The sequence below is a fragment of the Solanum verrucosum genome, unplaced genomic scaffold (assembly GCF_900185275.1).
Source record: "Solanum verrucosum unplaced genomic scaffold, falcon-dt-bn FXZP01000214.1, whole genome shotgun sequence".
Taxonomy (NCBI): Eukaryota; Viridiplantae; Streptophyta; class Magnoliopsida; order Solanales; family Solanaceae; genus Solanum; species Solanum verrucosum.
In genome coordinates, this window is record NW_026020059.1 from 2,465,730 (window position 1) to 2,484,414 (window position 18,685).

General features: G+C 37.7%; 1 protein-coding gene across 1 annotated transcript; it reads left to right on the forward strand.

Annotated features, from left to right (window-relative positions):
* Positions 1–14,076: 14,076 nt before the first annotated feature.
* Positions 14,077–17,087, forward strand: LOC125823290 (pentatricopeptide repeat-containing protein At2g18940, chloroplastic). Its single transcript, XM_049502681.1, has one exon. The coding sequence runs from the start codon at positions 14,239–14,241 to the stop codon at positions 16,765–16,767; it is 2,529 nt and encodes an 842-aa protein (XP_049358638.1). The 5' UTR covers positions 14,077–14,238; the 3' UTR covers positions 16,768–17,087.
* Positions 17,088–18,685: the final 1,598 nt, after the last annotated feature.

An 18,685-nucleotide genomic window follows, 5' to 3' on the forward strand; every position in this document is an offset into this window, starting at 1 on the left:
AGTGTGATTCCTTTGGTGCTGCTTGGAATCTGGCACACATTTCTACACTGAAGACTATGCCAGGCCTACTTGTAGTGAGGTACAGAAGTGACCCAATGATTCCTCTGTACATGGTCTGATTAACACTAACCCTTCTTTATCCAATTCAAGTTTCACACTTGTGCTCATGGGAGTATTAAGAACTTTTGCCTCAAGTAGGTTGAACTTTTTGAGCAGTTTTTTTATGTACTTCTCTTGGCATATTGATGTGCCCTGAGATGACTGTTTGATCTGCAGCCCTAAGAAGAATGTATGCTCCTCCATCATGCTCATTCCAAATTCACTACTCATCAAATCAGCAAACTCTTTGCACAATGAATCTGAAGTAGCTCTAAAGATGATGTCATCTACATATACCTGCACAATCAACAAGTCCTTACCTCTGGATTTTAGGAACATAGTATTATCAATTTTACCTCTTTTGAACCCGTTTACAAGAAGGAATTTTGACAAGAGCTCATACCAAGCTCTGGGAGCTTGTTTTAAACCATACAGAGCTTTATCCAGCTTCAACACATGGTTTGCGAGATCAACATCTTCAAAACCTGGAGGTTGTTTGACATACACTTCCTCCTTTAGATACCCATTCAAGAAAGCACTCTTGACGTCCTTTTGAAACAGTTTGAACTCTATGTAGGCAACAAAAGCTATTAAGATTCTGATGGCTTCCATTCTGGCTATAGGGGCAAAAGTTTCGTCATAGTCAATCTCCTTCTCTTGTTTATATCCTTGTACCACGAGTCTTGACTTGTTTCTGGTGATGCTCCCCTGCTCATCAAGTTTGTTTCTAAAAACTCATCTAGTCCCGATAATGGTTCTGTTGAGAGGTCTGGGACCAGGTGCCATACTTTGCTTCTCTTGAACTGATGAAGTTCTTCCTACATTGATGTTACCCATTCGGCATCCTATAAGGCTTCTTTGATGTTGTTGGGCTCAATGGTGGATATGAAGGCTGAATATACAACTAGATTTCTTGTTTTGGATCTAGTTTGTATTCCAGAGTCATGTGGAAAAACAAGATTGTCCAGCAGATGAGAAAATTGATGTTTCCATCCGGACTTTCTGGTTATCTCTTCTTCAATGTCAGCAGCAGATTCACCTTCTTCAAGCTCTGGATTCTTAGACACTTTCTCGTGAGCTGCACCAGAAGGACTAGGTTCCTTTGTGAGTTCTGCACCGTTTCCTTCCTTTGCAACCTGTTTGCTTCCAGGATTTTGGATTGCCTTGTCTTGTTCTCCCTTCATCAGCTCCTCCAATTCAATGTCTTCTTTGTGTTCATCTTTGCTCTTATCATCAGATTCATCAAAAATCACATGCATACTCTCTTCAACACACAAATTTCTCTTATGAAAAATTTGGTATGCCTTGCTAGTAAAGAGTACCCAACGAACACCCCTTCATCACTCCTGACATCAAACTTGTCAAGATCATCCTTTCCATTATTCAATACGAATCATTTACATCCAAAAGGTGTCAAATGAGCAATTGAAGGCTTTATGTCATTCAACAACTCATAAGGAGTTTTCTTGATCATAGACCTGATGAGACACCTGTTTGTAACATAACAAGATGTGTTGACTGCTTCTACCCAAAAATTCATTGCAAGCCTAAAGTCAATCAACATGGTTCTAGCAATATCCACCAGGGTCCTATTCTTTCTTTCCACAAATCCATTTTGTTGAGGAGTTTTTGGTGCAGAGAAATTGTGATGGATTCTATTTTCAGCACAAAAGCCTTCAATTTGAGACTTTTCAAACTTTGCCATGATCTGATCTGATGCTTTCTATCTTGCAGTTTACCTTCAGTTGAATTGCTTTGGCAAAGGTGATCAGTAGTCCGGCTGTCTCGTCCTTGGTCCGCAAAAACATGTTCCAGGTGAACCTGGAAAAGTCATCAACAACTACCAGAATATATTTCTTACCTTATCTGTTTTGAATTTTGACAGGTCCACATAGATCCATGTGGAGGAGTTCCAGAGGTACTGGTTGTGATCACACCTTTCTTGATTTTGAAGGATGCTCTCGTTTGCTTCCCCCTTACACATGCCTCACAGACTTTGTTGTCAGAAAACTTTAGCTTTGGTAATCCACGGACCAGGTCCCCTACAACAAGTTTGGTTAGCAAGGATGAACACATGCCCTAATCGCCTAGGCCATAAATTTGCATTGTCAGCTTGAGCACCTAGACATGAAAGGGTGAACCCTTCTACCAAGTCAAGATCTGTAACATACAATTTTTTTACTCTTTTGGCAGACATAACAACCTTGTTAGTTACATAGTTAGTAACTAAACACCTATCAGACAAGAATTTAACTTCATTTCCCTTATCACAAATTTGAGATATACTTAAGAGATTGTATTTCAAACCATTCACATAATGTACATTGTCTATGGAATGATCTGCTGATCTTTCTATTTTCCCAATTTCGAGAATGAAACCCTTCTTCCCATTACCAAATGACACACCACCACCCTAGTCTGCTTCCAAAGAGAGGAAGTTTTGAGTGTCTCCAGTCATGTGCCTTGAGCATCCACTATCCATGTACCAACACTGACTGCTCCCTCTCTTCTACATAAGAATTATTTATTAGACTTAGGAACCCACTTGAGATAGAGTTCCTGAAAACTGTAGAAAGGCTTAATGAGAAATATTCCTGTCCATGGGGGCAAAAGTATCTGGGACCGGGTACCTTTCTCTTTTCTACAAAACTTTTTCTCGTTATGAGAAACCTCTCCTGCCTTTCTTTTACTCCTTTCAGAATCTCACATTTTTTTTTCAGATGACCATTTCTTCCACAATGGGTACATAGAAGATTGTCAAAGACAGAGACATATTTATTGTGGGGATTATAGGGAGGCTCTATTTGTCTACAACCTAAGCCCATTTTGCTGTTGAACTTTTGATTTGCTAAGTTACAAAGGATCTTAGACGAATCAGTCCATTTGAGGGAGTGGCTGAAGGAGTGGTTTAACTCTTCTTTGATCTTACATAGATCCTTCACTAATTGAGAGTTTCTTTCAAGGGAGGTAACTAACTTAGACTTAGAGGCCTTCAGTTTCTCTTCTAGCTCGACCTCAAAGTTATTGAGTTTTCATTTCCCACCCTCAGAGGTACCAGGTTCCTCGTTGGGCTGCAAACTACCAGTCTCTAGAATACTTATCCTAACACTCATTTCAGATATTTGAGAGTTAAGAGATGTGTTTTCATACTCACACAAACTCAGTTTTTCACTTATCATCAAATTATCAGAAGTTAATTCATCAACTGAGTCAATTAGTACAACAACAAGTTTTCTCAAAATTTTAATGGAAAAAGTGTCTAGGTCACTTTTGAGATAAAAAAGGGTTACCTCATCTCGATTCTCCTCATCGTCAGATTTTGCCACTAGTGAGAACATGGAGTTGAATACAGTTTCATCATCTTTGACAGCCATCATCGAGACATCTTTATGGCTATCTTCCTCTTCCTCGAATTTTCTAGATCCATTTCCCCAGACAACAAATGCTTTCTTCACTAGTTGATCAACATGAGCCTTTCTTTTGGCATGGTCTAGGACCTGGTCCCTTTTTTGAGGTTTGAAATCCTGAGTTTCCTGCTTCGAGCTTGAAGTCCCTCATAAAGTGACTAAGTTTCCCACATTTATGACAAAGGTCATTTGCATTTGCTACTCTACTGGAGGAACCTTTCTTTTGAAACCCTCCATGCTTCTTGATTATCTTCTAGAACCTTTTAGTAATGTATGCCATTTCATCCTCCTCATCAGTCCCATCATTTGAAGATATTTTTAAGGACACTGATTTCTCCTTCTTTCCTTCCTTCATGGTTGACCCATGTTGCCTGTTCAACTCGTAGGTTTGAAGATTTCCAATCAGCTCATCCATGGTGAGTACCTTCAGATCTCTTACTTTAGTGATAACATTCACTTTGCTCTCCCATGACTTGGGAAGCACCTTGAGAATCTTTCGAACTTCTTTGCTTGGTAGAATAGGCTCACCAAGAAATCTCAGTTCGTTGGTTATGGAAGTGAATCTTGTATTCATCTCGTGGATGGTTTCACTTTCCTTCATACATAAGTTCTCATATTGAGTCGTTAGCATATCGACCTTAGACTCTTTTACTTGTGTCGTTCCTTCATGGGCTGTTTTGAGACAATCCCATATCTCTTTAGCTGTCTCGTAAGCAGAGATTATGTTATACTCATCTGGGCCGATTCCACATACCAGAATCTTCTTCGCTTTATAGTTCTTCTCTATCTTCTTCCTGTCCGCTTCATTGTATTCCCTTCTGGTTTTGGGAATCACCTTAGTAAGCTCTCCATCTATTATATCTTTTGTGGGAATGTAAGGTCCGTCAAGAATCATATCCCACAGCTCAATGTTTTCAGCATTGATGTAGTCATGCATGCACGTCTTCCACCAACTATAAAAATATCCGTTGAAACGAGGTGGTCTAGTGGTTGACTGACCTTCTTCCATGTTGGGTGGAGCAGCTATTCCTTCAGGATCTTTTCTTTTCTTGGTGTTACCCAAATAGAAAAGTGCTGATACCACTTGTTGGAATGTATGCGTCCACTAATTACAATAGGACTACACAATTACGATGAACAAAAAATAAATATTGAAAGTAAAGATGACATGCACAACTTTACGTGGAAACCTCCTTGCTCAAGGGAGTAAAACCATGACCTGTCTCACATGATTTTCAAACTGCTTTTACTAAACTTCACAAGCCAAAGTAAAACACAATTTACAACACACACGAGATTAACCTCATAATCTCTATTCTGAGTAATACACTATCACTCAATGAGCCAAAGCAATGCCTGCATTGCTTACTATACTAACCTAACTGATTAATAAAGACTTTGAAGTAAGACACAAAGTTACCCTCAACTAAGTTCTTACAATCACCCAAGGTTGAAACGTTTCTATCACAAGCGAAACAAATCCTACAATATAAGCACAAATACAAGCAATCAACGTAACAACTGGTTCAGAAAGCAATTAAGCAATCTATAAGGTCCCTTGTTGTTTTTGAAGCTTGAATATCTCTCTTTGAATGAATGAATGATTTGTTGTTTATCATGTTGAATTTATCAACCATAAAGAGTTATTAACCGATGTACAAACAACCCCGTCCATTCTGATTGGTGTGGTACACTGACGACCTCACCAACCTCTGACGCGACAGCTTGCCAATTGTATAACATATTGTCCTGGACGAACATACTCTGCAGAGGACCGGGTCCCTGCATTTGTGAGGAGATCATCAAAACATCTAGGAGCATTAAGACTTATCACATACGTTACATAATATGGAAACTAATCAAGCCTTGGAAACTCTAAAGAATCAAGCTTTCCCCTTTTGTAATGTCTTGGCTTGTTTTTATTCTAAAACAATAATAAAATATAAGTAATCAATGAAAAATGGCCTAATTAAACCCGTAATATTACTTAATCCTAACCCTAGGCCTATTACATGATCATTCTACCCAAACTAAGGATTTTTCCACTGTTAATTCAAGTCAAAACCATCTATCATGAGTAACACCCTACATTCTAATGATCAATTACGAGAGTAATTCACTTACTTTTATCAAAGAAAATGATGGGAAATAGGTGAAAAACACCCTTAGTCACCTCTATAGTTTCCAAAATGAGATAGCCAAATGATGATCGGTTTGGGGACTTTTTTGCACAAAAAACCCAACTTACCCGACTATAGCAGCCCAACCCGCTATAGCAGCCCCACCGTAGCAGAATCACTCGCTATATTGGAAATTAATTTCCATTTCATAGAAGTGTGACATCTGCTATAACGGGTTGCACAGAGGCACTAGCTTGAAATCCCTCCCAAGGCTCCCATTTTGCAACACACCTTTGAATCTTGATGTTCTATCCTAACCCCTTCACGTCAAGTTAAATACCGAGAGTTTTACTCACCCGATACATTTGGTTACACCCGAATAAATCGAACCACAAATCATGAGACTTTGTCAACACCTTCTGGATCAAGTCATCAATTTGAGGAACACAAATCAACCCTCTGAAACTAAGCACTCCACTTGCATCCAATGTAGCATTTGAAGTCTCGCAAACACTACCTTGTTATGAGCTTATTAAAATCTTCGTACTCAAACTTTTTCCCTTGATTTCCTCTACAAAAGTGGGTTTGACCTCAATACTGGCCAACACCTCACCCTTTTCTGAAATCCCAAGTGCATGAACTTAGATTCTAGAGTGTAAATCTCTCCAGCTAAGGGTCGCTTGGACACCCCCAAGCTAGCCATACTGCCCATTCTAACTGTCTTCCAGCTCAATGAATCTGCCACCACATTGGCCTTGCCTAGATGGTATTGAATGGTTACATGACTTACATCATAGTCTTTCAACAACTCTATCCTCCTTCTCTGCCTTGGATTTAGATACACAGTTGTAAACAAAGATGATCTGTGAACACTTCACACTTATTATCATAAAGATAATGTCACTAGATCTTTAGTACAAACACTAGTGCTACAAACTTTAGATCATGGTTTGGGTAGTTTATCTCATAAACCTTCATTTGCCTTGAATCAAATGCAATAACATTCATGTCCTGCATCAACACAACACTCAAACCCGAATGTGAAGCATCACTAAACACAATAAAGTCCTTACTTTCCACCAACGTTGATAGGATCAAAGTCGTACACAAAATTGTCTTGAGCCTTTAGAAGCTCTCTTCACACTAATCAGATGTGTAGCTATAGAGGCAAAGTTCTTGACAAATCGGCGATAGTAGATAGAAAGACCCACAAAGTTTCTAACCTCTGTCACAAAACTAGGTCGAACCTAATTCTTGACTACCTCAATCTTTTGGGGATATACCATCACCCCTTATTTCAATACCACATGCCTCAAGATAGCCACCAAAGTTAGCCAAAATCCACACATTGACAATTTAACATACAAATTATATTTCCCCAAGATACCCAGAACAATACGAAAGTGCTATGAATGTTCCTTATTACTTTTAGAATAAATTAAAATATCATCTATAAGCATGATCACAAAGGAATCCATGTAAGGCTTTAAGACCTCATTTATCAAGCTCATAAAGGTTGTTGGTGTATTAGTAACTCCAAAGGACATTACCAAAAACTCATTAGGCCCATATTGAGTTCTCGAAGTTGTCTTAGGTATGTACTCAGGTATGATATTTTAATAGATTGTACCATGACGTCAAATCAATTTTTGAGAACACTGAAGCACCCTACGACTGGACAAATAGATCATTTATGTGAGGTAAATGATACTTATTTCGTATAGTAATCTTATTCAACTACTGGTAGTCTACGCACATCTTCAAGCTACCATTTTTTTTCTTTACAAACAACACCGGATCACCCCAAGACGATGCACTAGGATGAACAAACCATTATCTAAAAGCTCTTGAAGTTGAGCCTTGACTTCTCTCAGCTCTGCTAGAGCCATTCTGTAAGGATATATAGAGATTGAACGAGTGCCCGATTTCAAATCTATGCAAAAATCAATATCTCTATCCGGAGGCATACCCAACATATTTGTATAGAATTCCTCTACTCTAGAAATTTTGGAACTATGAAAATTGACTTAAAGGAAGGGGTATCTACGCTAACATCCCGAAGATGAGCTAAGTAGGCTAAATAACCCGTCCCTACCAACCTCCTTGCACAAATATATGATATTATCTTTATTGGCTTAGGCATGTACACACCTTCCCACTCTAGTTTATCTCTTCTCGGGATATCTAGAGTTACTATCTTAGAATTACAGTTCAAAACATCATGATAATGAGACATCCAAGTCATATCTAATATCACATCAAAGTCTAACATATCCAAAATGACAAAATCTACCAGTCTGTAGACCAATAAACATCTCAAAGCAAGAGTGGTACACATGAGTTACTACTACAGACTCTCCAACCAGGGTAGCAACATAGATAGGGCATCAAGGATATCAAAAGTCAAGTCAAGTACTAAAACAAATCTAATAGATACATATGAATAAGTAAAGCCCAGATCAAACAAGACAGAAGTCATCTGGTCACAAACAAGAATAATACTTTTTATCACGACGTCTGATGCCTCGACCTCTAGCCTGCGTGGAAAGGCATAATAGTGAGCTTTATTAGTAGTCTGGGAAACCCCTATACCTATTTTTGTCGCTCCTCTCCCAAAATTACCATTTCGTTTGCCCCCATGTCCTCCCTGATTATTGCCTCACCCATTCTATGGACGTCCTCTGCCATTACCACATATACCTGCTAGAAATATAGCTCTAGTCTGCGGTTGTACTGGTTTACTTGCTAGGGGATATGAACATTCTTTCCTAAAGTGACCCATTTCACCACAAATGCAACATCTTTGGTTAAGTGAAGGCTTATTTGTTGATGAATTAGAATTTCCTTAGCCACCCTGAGTCGAAGAATATTGTGTGACCCATGAATACCACTTGTAGAAGCCGATAGGGTGGACTAAATTGGACGAGTTTATTACACCTGCTTACTAGGACCCTTGGAATAAGAACCATTATAGTTGCCCACATTCTTAGTTCTATTAGACAAAGCCTTGGCTTGCTCAACCTGCTTGAATCCTTCCAGCTTCTTCACATAGTCGGTCACCTCATTGAAATTTTTTCCTCCTGAAGTCAAGTGCATTGACAACACCTGCAGCTCAGAACTGAGTCCATTAACAAATAAATGAATTTTCTCCTCTTCAATGCTTATGAGCTGAGTGGTGAAATGAGACAAGGGATTGAACTTAGCCTCATATATTGCTACCAACATGCTTCCTTATTTGAGAGCCATAAACTCATCCTTCTTATGACCTCTACATATTCTACAAAAACAGAGCATGGAATTGAGTCTAAGTCAATAGAGGGAGAATTGATAAACGACACTCCACATAAGCCCTCCACCACTGCTTGGCATCATCTTGTAACTAAAAGGTAACAAATTCTACCATATGTTGATGTACAAAACCCAATTTGTTTGGCCTTTCATAGTAGTTTAGAATGAACTCAAATGCATTCTCACTATTTGTACCGTTAAACAATGGAGGCTTCAGTTTCAAGAACTTAGTCAAAAACTCATTCTTAGTATTATTCATAACGAGACTCAACTTTGGATGAAAGAAAGCCTATGTACCTAAAGCTTAATCCATTCTGGGGCTGTAGTAGCAACAAGATAGGTACTTGGGACTTAAATAACCAGTATAATAGGAGTGGCTCTAGTAATCTCCAATCCACTCAGAAAAGCCATCATTTGTTGAATGAGCTCGAAAGTCATAAGGGGAAATCTTGCAACCCCAATTTGTGCTTCCACTTATGGCTATAAATCCTTATCAATCTCAACCTCTTCCCCAACATGATCTTGGGGTGAAGAAGGGGTCGTCGTTCTTGGCCCATCCATAGCCCGAGCTCCACCCCTAGAAGGTGTTGCCCTCGTTATGATCCTTCCCCTACCTCTGACCGCCGATTCCAACGCCGAAACTAGAACTCTCACTCCGTTGCGTCTAGTATCTACCATCTTTAGAAAGAATAATGAAGGAGGTTAGATACTAATTTGGATCACCCGATAATAATTGGAATCAAGTTATAACACGAAGAAAGAAGAAAAAAGAAAGAAAAAAAGATTTTTTCTAAAGTCCGATAGCCACTTGAAAAAAAGTACATATGTCTCCACACCGTTTCACAAGACTCTACTAGACCTATTTTGATACGACGAGATCAACAAACTTAGGACTTTGATACCAACTTTGTCACGGCCCAGACCTGTCGTGAGTGATACCCACACTAACTCCTGGTGGGAGAATCAAATATATACTAACACACCAATAATTAACTCCCCCAGCCTAACAATTTAGACAAACAAATTAGTTTTTAATGTCTTAAGAAACTTTGATAAAAAACAATTAAGTCATAACACGAATGCGGAAATAACCACCCCGAGAAACTAAAAGTCGTAATACCAAAACATCTATTCTTAGTTTAGAGTATGAGGATGAAACCCCAAAACCCAATGACTAAAAAGAGTGTAAGTCCGGAAAATGGACTAGAAAAGAGAGACAAATCCATGACAACCTAGACAAGTGTGCTCACCCTTGGATTCAGATAGCGCTAGGATCATAATTGAGGTCTTGAAGCCTCCATCTAAATATGACTTGTACTCAACAAAGAAAGAGCAGGTGCAGTATCAGTACACAACCACATTATACTGGAAGGATCATCGGCTAGTTCCAAATATATGAGATATGAATAAGCAACAACAACTTAGTGAAATAGATAATATACAATTACAACACAAGTACAACATAGCCCTGACTCCTAGTCCTTGCCCTGAGCCATTATGCATAATAAACATAGACAATAACAACACAATAAGCTAGTCCAATTATCTCATGGAACCCACACACAGACTATTAGTGTATCAGCTTGGTACCCAATCCACTAGTTAGTATGTACCGACGTAGTGCCCGATCCACTCAGAAATATATACTGGTGTAGTACCCGATCCACTCAGAAATATGTACCAGCGTGGTACCCGATCAACTCTAAAATATGTATCAGCGTTGTACCCGATCCACTCATCAAACACACATCACAATCACAATGAATAGTAATCACACTTGTAGTCCAAGTAAACACAATCATCACATGCAATTGACAACTTTTATCATTTCAATTTATGTTATTCCCCTTTTCCCTATTCATACATCATGCATGCAGTACTAACAAAGCAATTACCGAGCACATATAACATAAACGGGAAACCAACAACCATCAGCTATCTCAAATCAAGCCTTGAAAACTCTAAAGAACTTGAGATTTCCCTTTGTTACGAAGTTCTGCTTCTTCTTGGTCTAAAACAATAATAAACTAACACAATCAATGAATAATAACCTAACAATACCTAGATTTTAACAAAATCCCTTAAACCCCAGGTCATTTACATGATCATCCCACCCAAACCAGGGTTTTATACAATCAATTCAAGTAACCCCCCCCCCCCTTCAGGGTAACCACCATTGATTCCAAGGTCCAAAAATAAAATTACTAGAGTAGGGGAGTAATTAATGTACTTTTATCAAAGAACTTTATGGAAATACTACAAAAAATGATCTAGGTAGCCCTTCCATTTCCCAAACCGAGTTCACAGAAATAAGAGCAGTTTTGGGAACATAAATTCGCTACTTACCCCACTATAGCGGCTCCGTAATAGCGGGTTCACTCACTATAGCGAGAATTAATTTCCCCCATTATAGTGGTGTGACACCCACTAGAGCGCATTTCACGGGACTTGAAATTCTCCCCAAAAGTCTCAACTTTGCAATACACCTTTGGACCTTGACATTTCCAACTAACCTCTTCACGCCGAGTCCAATATCGAGAGTTCTACTTATCCGAATTCACTTCTGAAAAGGCCCATGAATTCCTTAATGTCTTAGATAATAGAAAACCCAATTCAAGCTTAATCATTCCATCCAATCCATTCTCATATTGATTTAGGCCGCACCTTGATCAGATTTCGTTTGAGACTAGCCTAGCCTAAAGTATTCAAGTCACTATTACAATAGTAAGATTCTCACTCAGGATAACCTTCCCGTCCTTATAAAGGTCTCTATCGCCTTTCCTCAAGAATAAGTAATTTATTTGAGTTTTAGCCACCGCAATAAGGAAGCTAACCAAGTGATCTTCCTTGTTCGATAAGTATGCGTTAATTATCACCAACTCAAAAACTTTAGCAAAACTAAGAGTGAGGTTCCACCTTTGTTTCTATCCCTGAAACCAAACCCTTCATGCACATCATCAAAGTCACTACGGGTTGCCCCAATGTGGCAATTGAAATCTCTGCCAATGAATATCTTCTCGCTGTGCGGTATACCCCTCACCACTTCTTTCAAATCCTCTTAAAAGTGATTCTTGATCTCCTCATCCAATTCCATATGTGAAAGATAAGCACTAATAATGTTCAAAGTAAGTCCTCTAATAATTAGCTTAATCATCATCAATCTGTCATTAATCCTATAAACTTCACCATTTGACCCCTAAGGTCCTCATGTACTAAAATGCTTACTCCATTCTTATCTCTTGAGTACCATATTTAAACCTTTCCACATCCCGGGCCATAGTACCTATCCATTTACACATTTTTTGGATAGTTGCTACTTGTTGTGTTGTGTTGTATTGTTAGTTTGAATACAATATTTTGATTGTTACTTAGATTCTATTGGATCGTATAGTTTAATCCATCGTTGGGTAACAAAGAGAAGACCTATTTTATGTAACGACCGATATGGTGTGATCGCATCGTTACCTTAATATTTTCTTCTCATTTTGTCCTTATTTATTATTTTATAATTATATTTCATTATTTACCCTACCTTTTCATAGTAGCTCTACCCCGTACTCTATTTTTTCCATAGATTTATCATTCAAATTATGGATGTGTGACATTATATAATGATGGAGAACAATACAATCTATCCAAACACTATATTCATTAAACAATATAATACAATACAATACGACACAATACAATAGGATATGATACATTATGAAACAATACGTAACAACCATCCAAACAAAGTGTTAGTCTACTGGCACACTATATTAATTTTTCTCTTTTAAAGAATCTTCACTAGATTTATGGACTTCCCCTCAAAAACCCTATATTCTAAAATCGTACTCTCAACTTAGGGAATCTCTTAACCTTCTTACCATTCCTACCCCTCACCCTTGACATGTGACATGACCTTAATCTATCATCATTCGTCACCCAAAAAAGTGTAATATACAAAGACAATTACTAAGGAGTACTAAATAAAATGTTTAATCAAAAGGCAAGAACCCACACTAGACCGTAAATCCAAAGAACAAAAGAAGAGAACCACAACACACAGGATACTACAGGAGAAGAATGGAATCATAGGAAGTATCAAATAAAAAATAGCAAACAATGAAAGCAATGCAATTGAAGCCTAGAAACTACAACAAAATTTGACAAAATTGCACAAAACTCAAACCCTATGAGAAAATACAAGTTTAGGAGTAGAAATCACCAATGCCTGAACATTTTTCATGATAAAAATCCAATCTCAACTTATCAAAATTACTCCAATCTCTTCGGATCATTCCTATAATTCATGGTCAATTTTGAAAGTCTCGAAATAAATTCTTGAACTCTAGAACTAAAAATGAATCTTTGAGTTGTCACATTTTTATGTTTAAACAAGACTAAAGCTCCCAAAATGTTCAAAATCCATATGAAACTCTTGGAAATTAAATAAATAATTGTGGACAAGTTCAAAATCATCATACAAACTTGTTGGAAGTTCCCGACCATGAATTCGAGTTCGTTTGGTCAACTATTTGTTGAGAGTAACTCCTTACTTTAAATTCAAGTAGAATGTAATTCGAATATTCGAAACTCATCAAAAATCTTCCTACACACAAATCAAATATATAAATCAATTTTAAAACACGTTACAAACCTGTTGGAGTCATCCTAGTACCGATACGAGGTCGTTTTGACCGAAATTTGACTATTGTCAAACTTATTCTTTAACTTAACTAAAACTCGATCCAAGGGTTCAAATCATACACGATCCCCTCGGCACCCTATCCAAATCATCCATCAAAATAAAAAATCAGTTTCAGATCTAACAAAACTATTAGAAATTCCATTTCGAGCTCATCTTTCTCAAATGCTGACTTTGGTTAAACTTATCAACTTTCTAACCTTCCAAACTGAAGAACTCTTTCAAAATCAGTCCAAACACCTCGGTACCCGCCACCCATTCCTGCAGACCACAAAATACCACACTGAAGCTACGAAAAGAGATAAAATAGAAAAACACGCAAAAATTACAACACGATTATGAGAATCGAGTTTTCATTTATTTTTTAGTTGTTAGTTGTTACCATGAGTAGATTTCCTTCTGTCTTTTTTTTCACCATAAACTTAAATCCATGTAATTTAGGTTTGGAAATCGTTTCAAGTGATATTGGACAAATAAAAAAGGGAGAACTCCATATAGCTTTGAAATGAGTGTGTGGGTGTGGTAGAATCCGCTATCCCTCGATGTAGCTTGCCTTTCTTTTCTCTCATCATTCTATCTATCATCAAAAATGCCGAATTGAGAGTCTTGTGCCACTCTAGTATTATCTTCAGCCATGGAAGGTTCTCTCTTCCCAAATAGGCCAATCTTGCCAATCCAATCAACAAAACCAACACCTTTACCACCAACCCAGCGCCTCAAATTGAATCCTACCACCACCACTTCCCCTCTCCCACCTCTCAAACAACAGCAACAACAAACCCCTTCTTCTTCTACTTCTACTTCTTTCCCTCTTGATTCTCTTCTACAACATCTCCTTCATGTTTCATCTTCAAATCCTCCAAGAACTGTTAAATCTTCAAGAATTAGCAATTCCCATTTGTCTTCTCTTCCTGTTTCTCTGGAAAATGATGACACCATTTTTGGGAATACGAGGGTTACTGTTCCCAAAATGGAATCTTTTGATGACGGGTCACTTGAATTTCTCCCTCTTAACTGTAAGTTACTGATTGATTCAATTCTTGAACTCCCTCTTTCTCATTTGACTGAATTCTTTGATTCTGTGAAATTTGAGTTGCTTGAAGTTGATTTGATGAGTCTTTTGAAAGGCTTAGATGTTATAGGCAAATGGGATAGAGCTATTTTGTTGTTTGAATGGGTTGTTTTGAACATTCATGTTGAAAATGAAAAGCTAGATAGTCAAGTTATTGAATTCATGGTGAAGGTTTTGGGTAGGGAATCACAGCATTTGGTGACATCAAAACTGTTTGATGTCATTCCATTTGAAGATTACTCACTTGATGTTCGAGCCTGGACAACTGTTCTACATGCTTATTCTCGGATTGGCAAGTATGACAAGGCAATTGCATTGTTTGAATATGTGAAAGAGAAGGGTTTATCTGCCACCTTGGTAACTTATAATGTTATGTTAGATGTTTATGGTAAAAAGGGTAGGTCTTGGAACAATATTTTACTGCTTTTAGATGAAATGACAAGTAACGGGCTTGAATTTGACGAGTTCACTTGTAGCACGGTTATAGCTGCTTGTGGGAGGGAAGGGTTGTTGGAGGAAGCAAAAGAGTTTTTTGATGGATTGAAGAGAAAGGGTTATGTTCCGGGAACAGTTACTTACAATTCTTTACTCCAAGTCTTTGGTAAGGCTGGAATTTACTCGGAGGCATTGCGTGTTCTGAAAGAAATGGAGGAGAATAACTGCCCTCCTGATTCGGTGACCTATAATGAGCTTGTGGCAGCTTATGTGAGGGCGGGCTTCCTTGAAGAAGGAGCAGCACTTATAGGCACAATGACACACAAGGGTGTAATGCCGAATGCTATCACTTATACAACAGTGATAGATGCCTATGGTAAGGCAGGGAAGGAGGACAAAGCCTTGAGCTTTTTCAAGCAAATGAAACAAGCAGGGTGTGTTCCTAATGTCTGTACATATAACTCAATCATTGGGATGCTGGGAAAGAAATCTCGAGTAGAAGAGATGATGGACATGATCTCTGATATGAAATTAAATGGATGTGCCCCAAACCGTATTACTTGGAACACAATGCTTGCAATGTGTGGTAATAGGGGAATGCAAAAATATGTAAATCACGTTTTCCATGAGATGAAAAGCTGTGGTTTTGAGCCTGATAGAGACACATTTAATACTTTGATTCGTGCTTATGGAAGGTGTGATTCTGATTTTAATGCTGCAAAGATGTACGATGAGATGATCCAAGCAGGATTCACTCCGTGTGTCACAACATACAATGCGCTTCTTAATGCCCTTGCTCGTCGAGGTGATTGGAGAGCAGCTGAATCTGTTTTCTCAGACATGAAAAGTAAGGGGTTTAAGCCCAGTGAAACTACTTACTCTTTGATGCTCCACTGCTATTCCAAGGGAGGGAACGTGAGAGGTGTGGAGAGAATCGCAAAGGAAATTTATGATGGTCATATTTTTCCTAGTTGGATGCTTTTGAGAACCCTCATTCTTGCAAATTTCAAGTGTAGATCTCTCATGGGTATGGAGAGAGCATTTCAGGAATTACAGAAAAATGGATACAGGCCAGATTTGGTCATATTTAACTCCATGCTTTCCATATTTGCAAGGAACAAGCTATATGACCGTGCTCACGAGGTGCTGCATTTAATTAGGGAGAATGGTCTGCAGCCAGATCTTGTTACATATAATAGTTTAATGGACATGTATGCTAGAGCCGGTGAATGTTGGAAAGCTGAGGAAATCCTTAATCGACTGCAGAAGAATGGAGGAAATCCAGACCTTGTATCATATAACACTGTCATCAAAGCGTTCTGCAGACAAGGTCGTATGGAGGAGGCCATACGAATTTTCTCCCAGATGACAGAAAAAGGAATCCGACCTTGTATTGTTACATATAATACATTTATCGCTGGATTTGCAGCTCGAGGAATGTTCTCTGAGGTAAATGAATTGATCAGTTATATGATCCAGCACGAGTGCAGACCAAATGAGCTAACATACAAGACTATTGTTGATGGTTATTGTAAAGCAAAAAGATACCAAGATGCAATGGATTTTGTGTTGAATATTAAAGAAAAAGATAACACCTTTGATGAGGAATCTTTGCAACGATTTGCTTCTCGAGTTAGGGAAAATATGGAATCATGACTTAGTAATTCCATGGGATGCCCACTCTTTGATAAATTGACGTCCAAGTTGACTGGGAGAGGGAGAGAGAGAGAGAGAGAGAGGAAGTTCCTCCACTTGTTATTTTGCTTCTATAAAATTGTAGATTCCATTCACATCCTTAGTTTTAACTTGCTTTGTAGAGACTCCACACTGCGCGATGAACAAAAGAACAACATTTTGACTGTTCCTTAATCGGACCGGCTTTGTGTATCTGAGTTACTGCACTACACCAAGTTCTTAGTACTTATGGATTTTGTAAGAAATAAGTTTATAAATTCAGAAAATGAATGTTACAGGTTTTTGTATCAATAGTAGTTTGATATGATATAGAAGTTTCATTTTATTGCTCATGATAGAGTTACTTTGATATGCTTTGTCACATTCTCTCTTCATTCAAATTTTTGGGCTCAAACTTGCTTATTACTACCGCTATAGTAATTAGTATGTATTATTTTTGCGGTTTTCTAGGAGATATGCTTGTTCGAAATTGACCCTTGTATGAACTTACACAAAAATTTAATCCTTAGAAAAGCTCTTTAACTCGAATTTGTTCCTTGTGATAATATCTCACATCCAATACACTTTGGAATTGACCTTCACATCTAGGAACAATAGAAGCTTCACCTAGCTCGATCTAACTTCATTCATAGAACAATTTTAAGTCTTAGCCGAAGGTTTAATGTTTCATAGTCAGGATCAGGTCCCGAATTTGGGTTGGGGTCGAGAGTTGGGAGTTGGATCCCGAGTCAAGATTGAGAGATGGGTCTTGGGTCGAGGTTCAAAGGCGAATTTTAGATTAGGGTCAAGTGGTGTGGTTGAAAAAGAGTTTTCAAAAATGTCTTTCTTATTTTATGTAGGGAAGACATTTTCTAAAATTAAAAGAAAATAAGTTCATTTGGAAAATATTTTTCAAAACTTTTAAGTCAACCAAATATGAGAATTGTACCAAACACACCTAATAAGCCTGTTTGGATTCTCTTAGTCAAACTAACTTTTAAAAACTTTTGTAGTGTTTGCCTTACTTTATCATTTTTCCTAAATTGAAGAAAAATCAGTTTATTTTGAAAACATTTAAGTCAATCAAATATGAGAAATTGTACTAAACACACCCAATTTAAAAAACAAAATACTTATTTGTATAGTACGGAGAGAACAAATGACTCGAGTGACGGGACCCATTTGGACACAAAAATTATTCACTTTTTATAAAACAATTTTTCACTTAAATAAAAAATTGATGTTTGACCATGAAAGATTCAAACTCAACTTAAAGTTGTATTTCAAAGTTGGAAAATGACTTATAAAGCCTATTTTAATTGACTTATTATAGGTGTTCTTAAGCCAAAATATTGAGCACTTCTATAGTACTTTGGGAAAATTGAAAGAAGTGTTTTAAAGCACTTGTTGTAAGCCAAAATAACAAGAATAAGTCTAAAACAATAAGTTAGGATTAGGTGTTATACGTTCATCCAAACAGGCTCATACTGTGTTTTTTAAACTCACTTTTCATTTTGCATGTTGTATTTAAGCATGAACAATATTCCAAATACTCTTTGCAAAAGATATAACAAAACACAACTTAGGCTTCAACTTTAACTCCATGAATTTCAAAAATGTTAAAAAAAAAAAACATACTAAATAGAAGAGATGATTATTCATTCATAGCTTTAATAGAGCCGTTTCAGAACCCATTAGAGTTGGTGCTGCTGGTGTTAATAGCTCTATAAGAAATTGGATTGTTTTGGACTCGGACTCAGCAAATTACCATGAAATTCAGCAAGGACTGTCAAGTGTTTGAGTCTGAGATGCTCAAACGAATAACAAACATGTCATCGCATAAACTGTTATTAAACATAGCAGGGGGATAATTTATAAATCTAATACATGCATCTGGTGC